The following is an 18,385-nucleotide window of genomic DNA, read 5'->3' as shown; positions in this document are numbered from 1 at the left end:
ATCTAAGCCGCACTCGAATCTAAGCCGCACCTGAAAAATGAGACTCGAAATCAAGGAAAAAAATTTTTCCCGAATCTAAGCCGCACCTGAAATATGAGACTCGAAATTCAAGGGGAGAGTAAAGTTTTAGGCCGCACCTCCAAATCGAAACAAAGTTGGTCCATTGTAATATGAGACACAATTTAGGTCGAATGAATGACGATACAGCTACAGTGGTTTGGTTCGCGTAGTAAGCTAAGCAGTTAGGCTTTACCAGGTAGCCATAGCTATGCATCAGGCGCTCCGTCCATAATTATACGGGTACCCTTCCTTTTTCACGTGCTTCGTCTGGTTTGGATCGATTGCTTATTTTTCTTTGATCTTATAAGTGCCGTTCTCTTTGTTATAGGTGTTTACGTCACTAAGCTGAAAATGCATTACTGTACTGTGTCATGCACTGTTTGTCGCATTCTGATAATCAGTGTTTACGGCCTGTCGCCGCTCGCGGCGTGGCTTGCTTTTGTGCGGACTACCGTCGCTTACAATTAGAAGATGTTCTGAACGAGAGTTTAGCGAAAATTTTTCTGTTTGAAAATCTTTGCAGACGTCTCTTTAGTACATAACATTCTGCACAGAAATTAGTCATCTTAGATTTAAAAATCTAGTCAATTGACGTGCTTCATTTCTGACTATCACTATTAGGCATAAGAATAATACGAATATAAACATGAAATGACATGTATATTCTTCGGCGTTTGCTGTTGTCTCACTCTAGTTTCGTAGTTTATTAAGCGGACAGGATTTAAACGAGATAGCAGCAAACACGAAAGAATACATGGCAAAATGTTTATATACGTATTATTCTTATGGTGAAGAGAATACTGCATGTGATTCACAATTCATAAAAGTTCCTACTAGTAACCATCTCTTCTCATAGGTAGAAAAAATTCAGAACGTAGAGTTGGCCATATTGACAAACATCCCAAACAGTCTTGCCAGTCGGATTTTCGTAGTACAGTACATTGAAATGTTGCTACATTCGAAGACTAACAATACGGAATTTGTATTTACTTCGTTGGATAATGTATGAAAATGCAGTGGTCGAAACTTGGGGCGGAGAAAAAATTTCGTCTTCCATCGTTTTTTTTTTTTTTTTTATTTGTTTACTGACGCAGAGGTTTTGGCGCCAGTATTTATCTTTGTGCCTGAAAAGCATGCATGTGAATCGCTAGATATATTCGACGGCAGAAGTTAGTTGTGGCGGCACCTACCAACATTTTTCAGAACTTCCACTTACTGTGCACTCGATTCTAAGCCGCAGGCGGTTTTTTGGATTACAAAAACCGGAAAAAAAGTGCGGCTTAGATTCGAGTAAATACGGTAAGTGTCAGGAAGTCATTTCTGAAAGTATTTGTATGGAAGTGAAACATGGACGATAAATAGTTTGGACAAGAAGAGAATAGAAGCTTTCGAAATGTGGTGCTACAGAAGAATGCTGAAGATTAGATGGGTAGATCACGTAACTAATGAGGAAGTATTGAATAGGATTGGGGAGAAGAGAAGTTTGTGGCACAACTTGACCAGAAGAAGGGATCGGTTGGTAGGATATGTTCTGAGGCATCAAGGGATCACCAATTTAGTATTGGAGGGCAGCGTGGAGGGTAAAAATTGTAGGAGGAGACCAAGAGATGAATACACTAAGCAGATTCAGAAGGATGTAGGTTGCAGTAGGTACTGGGAGATGATGAAGCTTGCACAGGATAGAGTAGCATGGAGAGCTGCATCAAACCAGTCTCAGGACTGAAGACCACAACAACAACATAATTGTTATACTTCCATGGACAGTGCAACTGGCAAAGTATTAATGTTTCACTTGCCACATATCAACTTTTGTGTCACTTTGTTGTTAGGTTACTGCACATGAACAATCATGTTCCAGGATTTAAACAGAGTGTAGTATTTGGCTAACCATTTATCTGTACATAAATTATAATGAATGAGACTCAATCTGGCCATAAACCATTAGTTATACAACATCAAATTGCAATTAAAAATTTCTGAACTGCAAACCTCGTGTAGACCATATCATTTGATATAGCCTACTTTTGACAATCACTTTTCAGCCAGATTCGACAGAGGTGCAGCTACAGGAGACATATTAGCACAGATACATATGGAGAAAAGAGAAACAGCAGTATAAATATCCAGAAGGAGAAGAGAAAGTTGAAAGGTGGAAAGGATATATAGAAGGGCTATTTAGGGAATGAAACTGAGGGCAATGTTATAGAATTGGACTAGACACATTCCCTCAGAATTTCTGAGATTGCTGGGAAAGCCAGCCGTGACAAAATTATTCCACATGGTGTGCAAGGTTTATAATACAGGCAAAGTACCCGCAGACATCAATAACAATGTAACAGTTCCAGTTCTAAAGAAGGCAGATGCTGACAGGTTTGAGTATTTACTACTGAACTATCAGATTAATAAGCCACAGTTGCAAAATACTGACAAATTCTTTACAAAAGAAGCATCGAAAAACTGGTAGAAGCCAGCCTTGGTGAAAATCAGTTTTGGGACAACCTTAGTGAAGATCAGTTTTGGGTCCAGAGAAATGAATTTAGGGACATGCAAGGCAGTACTGACCATGTGAATTACACTAGAAGATATGTTGAAGAAAGACAAGTGGATGTAGAGAAAGCTTCTGACAATGTCAACTGGACTACACTCTTTGAAATTCAGAAAACTGCAGGGACAAAATGCAGAAAGTGAAAGGTTATTTACAACTTGGACAGAAACCAGACTGCAGTTATAAGAGTCAAAGGACATAAAAGAGAAGCAGTGGTTGAGAAGGGAGTGAAGCAGGATGGTAGCCTCTCCCTAATACTATTTACTCTGCGCACTGGGTAGGCAGTAAAGGAAATAAAGCAGAAATGTGGAAAGAGAATTGAATGGACAGTGTCTTGAAAAGAAATTATAAGATGAACATCAACAAAAGTAAAACAAGAGCTTTGGAGTCCAATCGAATTAAACCAGGTGACGCTGAGGGAAGTAGATTAAAAATGAGAAACCAATAGTAGTAGATGAAATTTACTGTATGGATAGCAAAATAATGGATGAGGACTAAAGTAGAGAGAATTGAAAAGCAGCCTGACAATTTCAAGAAAAGCATTTTTGAGAAAGAGAAATATGTTAACATCTTATGTCAACTGGATTGTTAAGAAGCCTTTTCTGCAGGTATTTGTCTGCAGTGTGTAGCCTTGTATGGAAGTGAAACGTGAGTGCTACGCAGTTCAGACAAGAAGAGAATTGAAGTTTTTGACATAAAGTGCTACAGAAGAATACTGAAGATTAGACGGGTAGATCAAATAACAGGTGAGGAGGTACTGAACCAAATAAGTGGAAAACGGAAATTTGTGGCATAACTTGATTAAAGGAAGGCAGCAATTGATAGGACACATGTTGAAATATCAAAGAACTGTCAGTTTCATAATGGAAGGAAGAGCATGCGAGCGAGCGTGCGCGCGCGCGTGTGTGTGTGTGTGTGTGTGTGTGTGTGTGTGTGTGTGTGTCAGGTATAAAAATTTTTAGAGGGAGACCAAGGCTTGAATACAGTAAGCAAGTTCAAATGGATGTAGGTATAAAAAGTAGCTTGTATACCCTTATGTCTCTTACATTTTTCTTGTGGAAAGTATGTCACTGAAGAAGAAGAACTGTCTTGCAGTATATTTTAGTTAAAGACTTAGCAGCATGTATCTGAGTTCCTGAACATCTACAAGTCCAGTGACTGAACACTGTGCCCCCTTCATCGACACTGTATTAAAGGCAAACCACAACTGCACCTCCCCCTCCCCCCCCCTCTCTCTCTCTCTCTCTCTCACACACACACACACACACACACACACACAAATTGATTTCACAGGTACTGTAACCTGTAACCCAGTGGCCAAAACTGAAAGAGAAATAATAAATACAGTCTAAGAGAATACCAAAGTTTAATTAATATCTATATTACAAACTGCGGGTACATCACTTATAAATGTTTTCCTTTACATTTGGGGAAAAAGGTAACTACAAAATGTACAGTTGAAAACTTTTGACTAATTTCATACTTAACTGGACATAATAACTAAGTCAATTAGAAAATGACTTTCTATTGACTCTGAAGTCATGATACGCTATTTTTAAACTTTAATCTTCTAAGCAGAGAGAGAGTGAGAGAGAGAGAGAATGTAAAGTGCACTTGCTGCCTCCCGCCACAGATACACAGAACATTAAATATTGTTAACTACACAAAATAATTAGTGTTTGGCCTTTTTTCTCACTTTCGCTCCCTCTCACCACTTGATATATTAAACTATATAAACATTAGAAATAATTATTCATTCTGTCTCTCCGAGTGCTAATCAGTTACTGGTTCTCTAGAATAGTAAATATTAGAAACAAACAGTTTACACCAGCAACTGCATAAGTGACAACCAACAAAAATTGAAAACTCACAGCATACAAAAATGTTAATTTTATTTGAATACAGTCTGAGTACAGTCTTTAGAAAATGATAAATGCTGAAAATAATACACATATGTAACTCATAGTAGGAAAGACCTATTTGTGCTATTACAAACGATCTGATATTTACACAGTCACCAGGTACATAACAGCTTTAAATATTCAAGATGAACTGCGAGGTTTCAGTTCCTCATAACACGAGCGGAGAAAGATGTAATTCTTTTTCATTGGGTTGTAGAACTCGTAGCCCTGTGGACCAATACAGAAACAATGACTTACTAAGTGGGTTTATGATGCGCTGTGTGTTCACAAATCACAGAATATTTAGTTCCACATATAGATATGTTTAATCAATTTTGCTGAAGTCTTATTAAATTTTATACTTCACAAGAAACTGTCACCACCATCTGCCAGTATATTAGTACTTCTTATACTTAATATATAGTACACAACACTAGCAACTGTTCAGTGAATTTATCACTACTTATCCACAATCCACATTCCTTAAAAAAGAATACTGCCTGTAATTCCCCTCTATGGTCTGGCTTGCACAGGCTTGCTCATATAAATGATCATAGCCACTGTCGTGTATGCGTATACTAGAATTATTGCTTCTTTAAACTTGGCCACAATGGCAATGCAAGAAATTTCAGCAATTATCGTAATATGTAACTGCAAGCGGAATATGATGATTTACTATTAATGTTGTATATTGAGGACAGAATAACGTGCCTCGAACCGTCAGTATACAACAGCAAGGACAAAATTTCTCAGACATGTATAAAAGACAGTGGCTTGTAGGTGTAAAATGAATTTATTTGTCAATCCAGTCCTCTTTAATGCCTAAGCAACTTGTCAAACATTTTTGCCATTTGTGAATTACGTCCTCTGAAGTGCAGTTCTGGAGAGTTGACAAAATACATATCTGACTAAAACATTTTCCTCCAGCAAATTCTTTACGAATGGGAAAATGTGAAAATTATTGTTGGTGGTGGTCGGGAGGGGGAGGGGTGTGAAAAATTAGCTGAATAGGGTGGATATTCTAACAATTCACACTTCAACTCCCTCAATTTTTTCATTACCAACACATTTTTGTGGGCAGGTGCTTTATCATGATGAATGATAGTTTTGTCCCTTTCGCAATTTAGGCTGTCTCTCACAATTTTTCATCTAGTTGGTCCTAAAGATGTGCAGTATTCACACATGGTTTTATTATTGACTGAAAAGTATTAATTGTTCTGCATTACACTGGCTATAATGTTTCCAGCTTTTTTTCGACTCACTAATAAAATTTGTGTTTAATTTATAATGTGCTTCACCCATAGCAACAGAAGGCTACACAAAGTCAGTTGGATTTTTAAAATAGAATTTTTTATACTGATTTGTCTGTGGCACCAGCTATTTCATATTAACTGTTGGTTGTTAAGTATCATATTGTGCTCTTTCTTCAAGTTTTCAACTGAAGTTCAAGTTTTGGGACACCCTTGAGGCATATCATCTTCAAGAAATGTAGGCCCCCACTTGAATTTTACCACCTTTTTCTTAATTATCCAAAGTGAAGGTTCAAGCTACTTATAAACCTTTACCAACATTACACGTATGTCAGTTCTCAGTTCTCAATGAACTATCCAGAACAATGAATTTCATATTAACTACTTATTCCATTATCACTTTAAATAAGAACTTGTCATTATATTCTGCCACCTAAATCTGATTTCACACATATTACTTTCTAAATTACCTTTGACCAATCATAGCTGACAGCATATGCAAATATATGGCCACTGCTATTGAAGCAGCAGCGTGTAATTGATTGTTCCATAGTCTCTGAAGGTTTCAGTTTTGTGCGTGCATCCTTATCCCAGAAACTGAAACTACCATCAGAACCAACAGTTGCCAGTGTCCCATGCACAGGGTGGAAAGCAATATCATTCACCTATAAAGAAAAGAACATTGTTTTAGTTGTTCCTTACAGTTTATCAGTGACTAAAATTATACCACTGATACATCCAATGGTAATGAAAATTTTGATTTTAAGTATAAGTGCAGTCTCTCATGAAACCACAACTCTTTCTCTCTAACCTACACAAATGCATATCCTTTTGCAAGATAAGTCTGCATTACAGTTCTGAACACTGTAAGCACTGAAAAAGCTCACAACTATGTTTGGTGTAACAACTATTAAATAGAGCACTGTTCCTGTAGATGGATTCACTCTTACACCTTGCAGCATAGGAACATAAAGAATGTCCTCAACATTTCGTGTGAAAAAATTTGAAACAATTTGACATGGAATTGATCTTCAAATTCCAAAACCCTCTTCTTAAGAACATTACATTTGAATACTATGTCGAGTGAAATGGAAGGAATACAGTTCCCCAAGTAAAGACATAATCAATCACCATGCAGAGGCACATTACTATAAAGTTGAGTGTGTGTGAGAGAGAGATATTCACAAGTGGCAACACGCTTTTCTTAGTGGCTTCCTCTTATACTTTCCCCTTTTCTCAACCCTGTAACAATATGTGCAACATGAAGATCTCAAGTTTGGAAGGTGAATTACAATGTTTGACTTATTAGTCATGTGAGTTACTGCTCAATATTCCCTTATATGGCTGTGTTTAAACCCAAAATTTTCCACAAACGTGCCACATGGAAGAGAAGATAAACATGGCAGTTGATGGATAGTGACATCGTCATAACACTGTATGAGGTAAGGTGTCCACCAGGACACACAAATGATGGAAGGCTTATACCACAGATGACAGGATACATGGACAATTGTGAACTATGTCAAGTTTGACACGACAGGGAGTCCAATCTTATATCTTTAAAAGTAGGTTTCTTCTCTGTCTACTAAGTGGACAGTATGTAATATAAGCAAGTACTTTATAGGAGAAATAAATTGATGCCAGTGGAGTACATGTTCTGTAAAATTCATAAAAACATTATTTTCTGAATGAGCAGGGTTAACAACAATATGTTTCATATTTCAAAAATTAGAAATAAGTAAACTAGCTCTTTTAGAAGCCACTAAAACATCTGAAGAACAAAATTGTGATAGCTAGGTTTATAGGGAGCCATTCTGTAGAGTGCAAGAACTTTGCTGATGATCACTGAATTGTAGTATCATGACTTGTCTCCATTATAAAGTCTAAAAAATGAAAAGAATGTTACCTCTGTGGGCAATGAATTGGTCACAACAAGTAAATACTAACTGTGAAACATGTTATTCATTTACGTTAAACCAACAAGGGAATGGTACTGTTCAAAACAGCTATAAATTGTGGTCCAGTCTGATTATTCACAGAAAGTTTGCAGGAAGGACAGTGCAAACGATCTACTGGCTAAGCATTATACATGAAAAATATAATTTATTCTCAAAGTTTTCCTACATTATGCTGAACACAGCTGATTAAAATGGGCACCGTTTGTGACATAGCAAATATCATTAATTGCATGCAGTTCAAGGAAGATGCTGGTGTGGGAAGGCACAATGGAGTCAGCTTTGTAAATCTGTTAACTGTATTGCCTATCTGCAGACATGAACAAATCCAATGCAAAAATGATTTGTCTTGATGTCCTGAACACTGGCCCACTAGTGGTGTGCTCTGCAACTACGTCACAATGCAATGCGAATCAAAACTTTGAGAGATTCTCTATTCACTGATATGTGTTACTTTTCTGTATGTCTTGTAATTTTCACACAGTCCTCTTATGAAACCCCATAGGTCTTATGAATATCTCTGTATTCTTTAAACAGAAAAGAGAATATTATTTAATACGAGAACTAAAACTGCATTACCAACTACTTAAAAGCTGTTCACTGTGTTGTCACAAAAGCAAACAGTATATACATGAAGAAAAAATAAAGAATAAAGCAAAATCCCTATGGATTGTTATTAAAGAGAAAACGAAAACTGTCACATAAACTATATTCATTTCCTTGGGAATGATATACATATTAAAAAATAAAATCTGCAGCCACTGAATTCAATGACTTTTTCTTAAAACTGGTAAAAACACAGAGACTGGAAATAAACAATCACATATAAATGCAGTGGTTTTGCTGAGGCAGACATTGCAGGCAACAGTTTAGACTCAAACAGGATAGTGATTATAATAGTAATTGAACTGCTGACAATAAAAGTCTTCCCTTGGTTACCAGGTATTTCCAGCAAATTACATACACTCTGTGATGACTCAGTTTTATCTGGCTAGAAGCTATTTCATCAAACCGTCAATGGAGCAGGGGTTAGTTTCTAAGTGATTGAAACATACAGTATAACTATTTAAAGAAGTGCAAATAAGTGATTAACTTCTCATTCTATCTCACTCCTCATTCAGTTTCTACATAATTTTTACAAAACAGCCTATGCCAGAATACATACTCACTTTTCTGGAAATTCTGTTAGTGATCTTTCAGTTTGGCTTCCATAATAAAGACACAGTCAAGTCAATGTCTGACCAGGCTCAGGACTGTTACCTAAGCCAGCCCACAATCCTGATTAGTGTTTAAGTGGTTTTTCCAAATCATTCCAGATAAATGCCAAGATAGTTCCTAAAAACAGGCCATGGCCATTATCTTCCCATTCCTAGGCTATCATTAGTCACTCAAGAATGAGAATATCTATTATTATTGATTAATAATTGAATATAGTGAATGACTCACACATTTAATTTAGAGTCATTTTCCATGTGGCAATGCTACAATAATCTTCCGAAATAATAATAATAATAATAATAATTATAATAATTTTACAGGAAAATAGTACATTTTAAATCTTACAAAAGCTAAATTACACAATTTCAAACTATTAATGATTATTTACCAAACAGATAGATATGGTTGTTCATTCACTTTATGAATCTGCATTTGTAGAATTCTCTCTCTCTCTCTCTCTCTCTCTCTCTCTCTGTGTGTGTGTGTGTGTGTGTGTGTGTGTGTGTGTGTGTGTGTGTGTGTGTAGGGGGGGGGGGGGCAGGCACACTGAATGCACTGAGCAACCCACCTTCTTGCCTGGACAATATTCTGATACATTTTGCGAGACAATTTTGAACTCAGAAAAATGTAATAATAATTTATTTACATGTACAAGAAATAAGAATACTGTATAGAATTTGTAACTAAGCCTCTTGCAGAAGTCTCTTCAAAGCCCTTAGAGTTCTTGCACAAACATGAGAAATATGAGTAAATTTTATGGATTCTGCGTCCATGTCTACGGTAGCAAGTATAATTCTTGATTGTCTGAGAATTTTCTTCTCTTTCTACAAAAATAAGAACATCTGGAATAATATACAGAATCAAAACTAATTTAAAAGTCATTATTACATGCCACTTTTCTGCTAGTTAACTGAATATTTTGATCCTGTATTTGCAAAATTCTTCGACACTGTAAAATCCTGATTCATTTTAACAAGTATCTACCCCTACAATAAATAAAAACCTACCGTATTTACTCGAATCTAAGCCGCACTTTTTTTCCGGTTTTTGTAATCCAAAAAGCCGCCTGCGGCTTAGAATCGAGTGCAAAGCAAGCGGAAGTTCTGAAAAATGTTGGTAGGTGCCGCCACAACTAACTTCTGCCGTCGAATATATGTAGCGCTACACAGGCATGCCTTGTAGGCACAAAGATAAATACGGGTGCCAAAACCTCTGCGTCAGTAAATAAATTAAAAAAAAAAAAAAAAAAGATGAAAGACGAGCTTTTTTTCTCCGCCCCGAGTTTCGACCACTGCATTTTCATACATTATCCAACGAAGCAAATACAAATTCCGTATTGTTCATCTTCGAATGTAGCACAATTTAAATGTACTACTAAAATCCGACATGCAAGACTGTTTGGGATGTTTGTCAATATGGCCAACTCTACGTTCTGAATTTTTTCCTACCTGTGAGAATAGATGGTTGCTAATAGGAACCTGATGAAATGTGAATCACATGCAGTATTCTCTTCACCATAAGAATAATACGAATATAAACATTTTCCCATGTATTCTTTCGTGTTTGCTGCTATCTCATTTAAATCCTGTCTGCCTAATAAACTACGAAACTTGAGTGAGACAATAGCAAACGCGGAAGAATATACGTATCGTGTCATGTTTATATTCGTATTATTCTTATGCCTAATAGTGATACAGTCAGAAATGAAGCACGGCAACTGACTAGATTTTTAAATGTAAGATGACTAATTTCTGTGCAGAATTTGATGTACTAAAGAAGCGGGCGCAAAGATTTTCAAACGGAGAAAAATTTTCGCCTAACTCTCGTTCAGAACATGTTGTATCATACGCAGTCTACTATTTGGTTCTTGTTGATCATTATCAAAGAAAGCAGCAGTGTATGTAACAACAAATAGCAGTCTCTTGCCATTGTTTCGCTAATGAGACGATTCCTCTCTTTTTTTTTTAATTGTAAGCGGCGGTAGCGTGCACAAAAGCAAGCCATGCCGCGAGCGGCGACAGGCCGTAAACACGCACTGTCAGAATGCGACAAACAATGCATGACACTGTACAGTAATGCATTTTCAGCTTAGAGTGACTGACGTAAACACCGATAACAAAGAAAACGGCACTTATCAGATCAAAGCAAAATAAGCAATCGATTCAAACCAGACGAAGCACGTGAAAAAGGAAGGGTACCCGTATAAATACGGACGGAGAGCCTGACGCATAGCAATGACTACCTGGTAAAGCTTAACTGCTAAGCTTATGACTCGAACCGAACTACTGTAGCTGTATCGTCATTCATTCGACCTAAATTGTGTCTCATATTACAATGGACCAACTTTGTTTCGATTTGGAGGCGCGGCCTAAAACTTTTCTCTCCCTTTGAATTTCGAGTCTCAAATTTCAGGTGCGGCTTAGATTCGGGAATTTTTTTTTTTTCCTTTATTTCGAGTCTCATTTTTCAGGTGCGGCTTAGATTCAAGTGCGGCTTAGATTCGAGTAAATACGGTATTATTCTTCCTATAGTATTCATTACTCGAATATAGCTATTACATGTGTCCAAGAATCTGAATGGTAGATGGATAATTTAATTTACCCTTAATTTGTGATGTGCATTTTTCCATACCAATTGATAATTCTGAAGTTTCCTGCTGGCACCTTATTTTGCGTCTGCTCGCCCCACTTCTATCTACCTTATGCACTATGTCCTTGATCAATTCTGTGGTTACAGTTTACCTCCAATTGTTAATTGCATGAAAACTGTAGTGTTATTATTAACATGTGCGGTCTGTGTGACACACCTCAAAAGCTACATTATGTTGAGTGGAGGTAAACCCATGTGTAGCAGTGTTCACTCATGTGATCCAGACTTCAATTCTGTAATACAATCATGGCTAGATGATGCAAGTGATGATGATGAGTGTGAGGTAGACTTCTACATAGAGGTATGTGATGATAATTCAGATTCTGAACTTTCTGGCAATGAAAGGTAAGATATTGCAGTAATTTATGTTCATAACAAGGTCTATTATGGAAAAAATGGGTTGAAGTGGTCTTGTCGACCTTTTATCACAAGGAGAATGACGTAAAAATACAATATTGTTCTTCAATTGCCATATATAAAGGGTCAAATGTGTACACTAGGAAATTCAGCCGAACCTGAGGTGGTTTGGAATCTGAATACCCCCACAAGAAAAGCTACAAGAAATAGTAGCTCGGACCAATGGGAAAATCGCAACTGAATGGCAAAATAAATTCCACACTGCACTGATATGCATGACAGACATTACAGAGCTCCACGCTTTGTTAGGACTTTTACTGTATTCTGCGACATTTATTCAACTCACACGACTAATAGCGCAATGTTTGCAACAGATGGTTCTGACAGTGACATTTTTCAGTATGTCATGAGGGAACGTCCATTCAATATACTTCTTTCAATGCTACATTCTAACAATACTGCTACAAGAGAAGACAGCTGCAATTTCAGAATTATTTTTGAAATTCATGCATAATATTGCCAAGCTGTGTATACCATTGGCACCTCATAATGCATTGATGCAATATGGCATAAAAGTGATGTGTCTTTCAGATGCTAGAAATGAATATTTCCTGAATTGATATTTATATGCTGGCAAAGATTCAGATGGAGATAGGCTTACAGAAGAAGAATGAAAGCTCTCAAAACAAACAATCTTTAATATGCCTGTCGAAGCTTATACAAGTTACAAACAGCAATGTCACATGGGACAATTGGTTTTCCTCTGTAGAGCTTGTGGATATCATGAAGACCAATGGACTGGCTTACATTGGAACTGTGAGGCAAAGCGAGAGAGAGTATAAGTGAATTCCTTCACAGCAAATCCAAAGAAATAGGTTCCTGTCCATTTGGATTTACAAAAGACAAGACTGTAGCCTTGTATGTGGCATAAAAGAACAAGGCAGTAATTATGTAACATACATCCATCATGTGGTATTTATTGACACCACCTCTCAGATGGCTAGAGGACAAATGTAAGGATGTAGAGGCTTATCTCACTTGGGGTAAGATCAAGACCACCTACAATAAATCAGACCTTAAGGCAGATATCGATAGTTGACAATATGGCGGCAATTGTGGGGAAAACAAACCAGCGTGCTTGTGTTTCCATAACGCGTGTGTAACATTGCATACGTGGCATTCAAGAGAAGCGAAAGCATTTATTACTAGCTGTTACTTATGCTATATGCTATGAATGTCGTCAAAAGTGCTATGCTAGTATTTATTTTCTATATTCTGTAGTAAGTTCGGCATAATTTAAAGTGTAAACTGTTCTTGCGATGGGTCGTAGCTGTTGTGTACCAGGATGTAAATCCAATTACGGCAAAACATACGATACCTCAACATTTAAGTTTCCCAAGGAAACAGCATTGAGGAACAAATGGATTAAACTAATTCATAGAGATAATTTTGAAGTGAACGATAAAGCTGTGGTGCGCATTAAGCATTTTGAACCTAAGTTTGTGGTTAGGGAAGACATTTTTCCTGTGGAAAATAGTGAACCAATATGTGTGCCATGAAAAATACCAAAACTAACAAATGATGCAATTCCAACCATCTTTCCTAATCAACCTTCTTATCACACAGTACCAGTTCCTAAGCAAAGGAAGAATCCTGAAGGTCGCGTTCGACAGCTACTGGAACGTGATGAATGTAGTTTCAGTAAGTGGTGCGAAAATGGCAATATACCTGACTTTCAGCATTTTAAAAGCGAAGTGCAGAAAAGGAATGTTTGTCCATTTACAATTTTAGTAAAGGATGACTACGTATCTTTCATTAAATTAAAGGATGATTCAGTCAGTGATGTGCCATTAGTTTCAGTGTGCTTCAAGATATTAAGTTCCTTGGAAGTAAAAGTGTTTCACAAAAATGTGTGTTTGCCAACGGAAACCTTGAAATGGATACTACAGTCTGGGGAGGAAGAGAACTTGAAATGTGACAAGTGGACGAAATTTGATAATCTGGTGAGTCACCTAAATGGTTTCACAGATAACTCTACTGGCACCATTGACAAGATTATTATAATTTTAGTCAATGTTCTCAAACAAGCACTAAAAGCTGGTAGTGATTTTGACGCTGAAATAGCACCTAAAATAGAATTTGTTTTGGAGCAATTACAACTCGCAATAACAAAGCAAAGTAGATATTCTCCTGAGCTTCTGATATGGGCAGCAACCATTTGCTTTTCATTTCCTGGTGCCTACCATCACTTGAGAAAAACAAATGTATTAACATTACCTCATCCTGTCTATTTAAGGCAGTTTCTATGCAAAATGGGTCCAAATAAACCTTGTATTGGTCCGTCACAGGTAGCTTTTTTTTAGGGAAAAAAATAAATTTCTTCAGGAAGTGACAAGGTAATTTCAGTGATGATAGATGAAGTTTATGTTAATTCGAAATTCTCTTATAAGGCAGGAAAGATACTTGGTGTTACTGAGAATACTTCAGATACTACAACAGCAGGTACAATGCAGGTTTTCATGGCATCATCTTTACATTCTGATTATAAAGAAGTGATAGCTCTCTTTCATGTAAAAAATGTTAATTCTGATACTCTACTGAAAATGACAATTGATGTATTAAAGTTAATGCATGAGCATCAGTATGATGTTATATGCCTGGTAACAGATAACCATAGCACTAATAGAAAAATGTATCAGCTTATGTGTGCTGGCACTTTACAGCCGTGTATTACAAATCCAGTCGCTCCATCCAAATTTCTCTTTCTTCTGTTTGACAATGTGCACTTGCTTAAATGTATCAGAAATAACTGGTTCAATGCAAAAAATGAATCCTTCATAACGCCAAATATTGAGGATACATTTGATTTCATCAATACCTTTCTACACAGTGATGAAGGGAATGCTGCATGTGAATATACTGTCAGTGAAGCAAAGTTTTCAGATTTGAGGAACCTGTTTCATTCTGAGAAAAATAAACTGTTGAAACTTGCCCCAGAGCTAGTGAGAAAGGCAGTACGTCCAACTTCTATTGAGAGACAGAACGTTACCCTTGCTCTCAGTGTTTTTGATTCTAAAAATGTGGCAGCACTAGAAATTTTGAAAAGTCAGGGGATTGAGATTTCTGATGGCACTATTCAGTTTTTGAAATTAATCATTAAATGGTGGACAGTTTCTAATGTACAGCATCCCATGAAAGGCAAATACACATCAGATGATAATTCTAGCCCAATCACAGGACCTACTGACTCCAAACTTGTGTTTCTTGAAAATTTGAAAACATTTCTTGATATCTGGCATGCATTGCCTACTCATGGAAAATTAACCAATGAAACATACACTGCTTTCTCTCAAACACTTGCAACAACAGTTCAGTTATGCAGATACATTTTTAACACTTACAACTGGTCCTATATTCTTACAGCAAAATTACAAACTGATGCTTTGGAAGCAAGATTTGGAGCTTTTTGAAGGCTAAGTGGCTGCACATATAATGTTTCAGTTGAGCAAATCTTGGAATCTGAGAGGAAACTGAAAGTAATAAGTCTACTAAAGCTCAGATCTACTAAACATGGTGAATTTACATTAAATGATTTTGCAGCAAAAGTAAATTACAGCATAATAAAACCAAAAGTATGAAAATTTAGATAAATTAGAACCTGCTCTAGAGGATCTAGCAAACATTCCCATGATGGATGAAGACTTGAAAGTCTTGGTTTGTATTGCTAGCTACACCAGCTAAACAGTGCTTGAGAAGCTGCAAAAAGGTGGAAAATGTTCAGGCTGTGAAGAAATGTTGCAGACATAGGATGAAATTTTGTTGGAGTGTTAAGCCAAAGAACTCCTTTAGTATTTCAACCAACTGAATCGTGGGGGGTTGAAGTGTCCTCCTTCTATAATGATTTCCTTGTGTTGTTATATATATATAAACTTTCTCAAGTTCTGAAGAGCAGCACATATGAACCAGAATTCCTAAAACTTGAAAATCAGAGAGATGCAGTACTTGCCTTAGGAACTGAATTGTGTGAAAATGTGGTTAGTAACCTCAGTGATGTGTGCAAATGTGGCATTCCTTTAAAGACAATAATCAAGAAAAGTATTAAAGTGCTTTCAAATATTTTTATTAATAATTACACAAAACTGTTGAATGAAAAGTGTGTTTCAAAGGAAATTGCTCGAACACTAGTCAAACAAAAAAGAGGAACTCATGTAGACATTGCAGCAAAAATAACAAAACGCAAAGTGGCCAAGCTGAGCAGCAAATAAATACAACAGGTACTCAAAATCAAACACTTCTAACATATTACGTAATGAATATAATAGAGGGAAACATTCCACGTGGGAAAAATATATCTAAAAACAAAGATGATGTGACTTACCAAACGAAAGCGCTGGCAGGTCGATAGACACACAAACAAACACAAACATACACAAACATACACACAAAATTCAAGCTTTCGCAACCCACGGTTGCTTCGTCAGGAAAGAGGGAAGGAGAGGGAAAGATGAAAGGATGTGGGTTTTAAGGGAGAGGGTAAGGAGTCATCCCAATCCCGGGAGCGGAAAGACTTACCTTAGGGGGGAAAAAAGGACAGGTATACACTCGCGCACACACCCATATCCAACCGCACATACACAGACACAAGCAGACATTTGTAAAGGCAAAGAGTTTCAGCAGAGATGTCAGTCGAGGCAGAAGTACAGTGGCAAAGATGTTGTTGAAAGACAGGTGAGGTATGAGCGGCGGCAGCTTGAAATTAGCAGAGGTTGAGGCCTGGCGGATAATGAGAAGAGAGGATATACTGAAGGGCAAGTTCCCATCTCCGGAGTTCTGACAGGTTGGTATTAGTGGGAAGTATCCAGATAACCCGGACGGTGTAACACTGTGCCAAGATGTGCTGGCCGTGCACCAAGGCATGTTTAGCCACAGGGTGATCCTCATTACCAACAAACACTGTCTGCCTGTGTCCATTCATGCGAATGGACAGTTTGTTGCTGGTCATTCCCACGTAGAAAGCTTCACAGTGTAGGCAGGTCAGTTGGTAAATCATGTGGGTGCTTTCACATGTGGCTCTGCCTTTGATCGTGTACACCTTCCGGGTTACAGGACTGGAGTAGGTGGTGGTGGGAGGGTGCATGGGACAGGTTTTACACCGGGGGCGGTTACAAGGGTAGGAGCCAGAGGGTAGGGAAGGTGGTTTGGGGATTTCATAGGGATGAAGTAAGAGGTTACGAAGGTTAGGAGGACGGCAGAAAGACACTCTTGGTGGAGTGGGGAGGATTTCGTGAAGGATGGATCTCATTTCAGGGCAGGATTTGAGGAAGTCGTATCCCTGCTGGAGAGCCACATTCAGAGTCTGATCCAGTCCCGGAAAGTATCCTGTCACAAGTGGTGCACTTTTGTGGTCCTTCTGTGGGAGGTTCTGGGCTTGAGGGGATGAGGAAGTGGCTCTGGTTATTTGCTTCTGTACCAGGTCGGGAGGGTAGTTGCGGGATGCGAAAGCTGTTTTCAGATTGTTGGTGTAATGGTTCAGGGATTCCAGACTGGAGCAGACGTGTTTGCCACGAAGACCTAGGCTGTAGGGAAGGGACCGTTTGATGTGAAATGGGTGGCAGCTGTCATAATGGAGGTACTGTTGCTTGTTGGTGGGTCTGATATGGACGGACGTGTGAAGCTGGCCATTGGACAGATGGAGGTCAATGTCAAGTAAAGTGGCATGGGATTTGGAGTAGGACCAGGTGAATCTGATGGAACCAAAGGAGTTGAGGTTGGAGAGGAAATTCTGGAGTTGTTCTTCACTGTGAGTTCAGATCATGAAGATGTCATCAATAAATCTGTACCAAACTTTTTTCGCCTTTTTTCACACCAGATCTCCAGTTGCTTTCTAGTTCACGTTTACCTCTCCCCATATACAGGGTTATTACAAATGATTGAAGCGATTTCACAGCTCTACAATAACTTTATTATTTGAGATATTTTGACAATGCTTTGCACACACATACAAAAACTCAAAAAGTTTTTTTAGGCATTCACAAATGTTCGATATGTGCCCCTTTAGTGATTCGGCAGACATCAAGCCGATAATCAATTCCTCCCACACTCGGCACAGCATGTCCCCATCAATGAGCTCGAAAGCATTGTTGATGCGAGCTCGCAGTTCTGGCACGTTTCTTGGTAGAGGAGGTTTAAACACTGAATCTTTCACATAACCCCATCACTTCATCACTGAAAACAAGTTTCGCACTGAACGCATCCTCTTCCATGAGCTGTTGCAACTGCGCCGAAAATTCAAAGCGTTTGACTTTTTCATCGGGTGTCAGGGCTTGTAGCAATTGTAAACGGTAAGGCTTCTGCTTTAGCCTTTTCCGTAAGATTTTCCAAACCGTCGGCTGTGGTACGTTTAGCTCCCTGCTTGCTATATTCGTCGACTTCCGCGGGCTACGCGTGAAA

At 37.9% G+C, this 18,385-nt stretch overlaps 1 protein-coding gene across 1 annotated transcript in view; it reads right to left on the bottom strand.

The window, feature by feature from the left end:
• Window positions 1–3,954: 3,954 nt before the first annotated feature.
• Window positions 3,955–18,385, bottom strand: part of LOC126091852 (protein Rae1) — a 49,009-nt gene continuing 34,578 nt past the window's right edge. The window contains exons 7-8 of the mRNA XM_049907117.1: window positions 6,227–6,421; window positions 3,955–4,734 (exon numbers count right to left, since the gene is read on the bottom strand). Of these exons, the coding sequence (XP_049763074.1) occupies window positions 4,648–4,734; window positions 6,227–6,421 (282 nt within the window). The 3' untranslated portion in view covers window positions 3,955–4,647. The remainder of the gene's footprint in view (window positions 4,735–6,226; window positions 6,422–18,385) is intronic.

This window comes from Schistocerca cancellata, chromosome 7 (genome assembly GCF_023864275.1).
Source record: "Schistocerca cancellata isolate TAMUIC-IGC-003103 chromosome 7, iqSchCanc2.1, whole genome shotgun sequence".
In the NCBI taxonomy this organism is placed as follows: Eukaryota; Metazoa; Arthropoda; class Insecta; order Orthoptera; family Acrididae; genus Schistocerca; species Schistocerca cancellata.
Note: the sequence above shows the minus strand (reverse complement) of the source record. Positions and strands in the feature narration are given on the sequence as shown.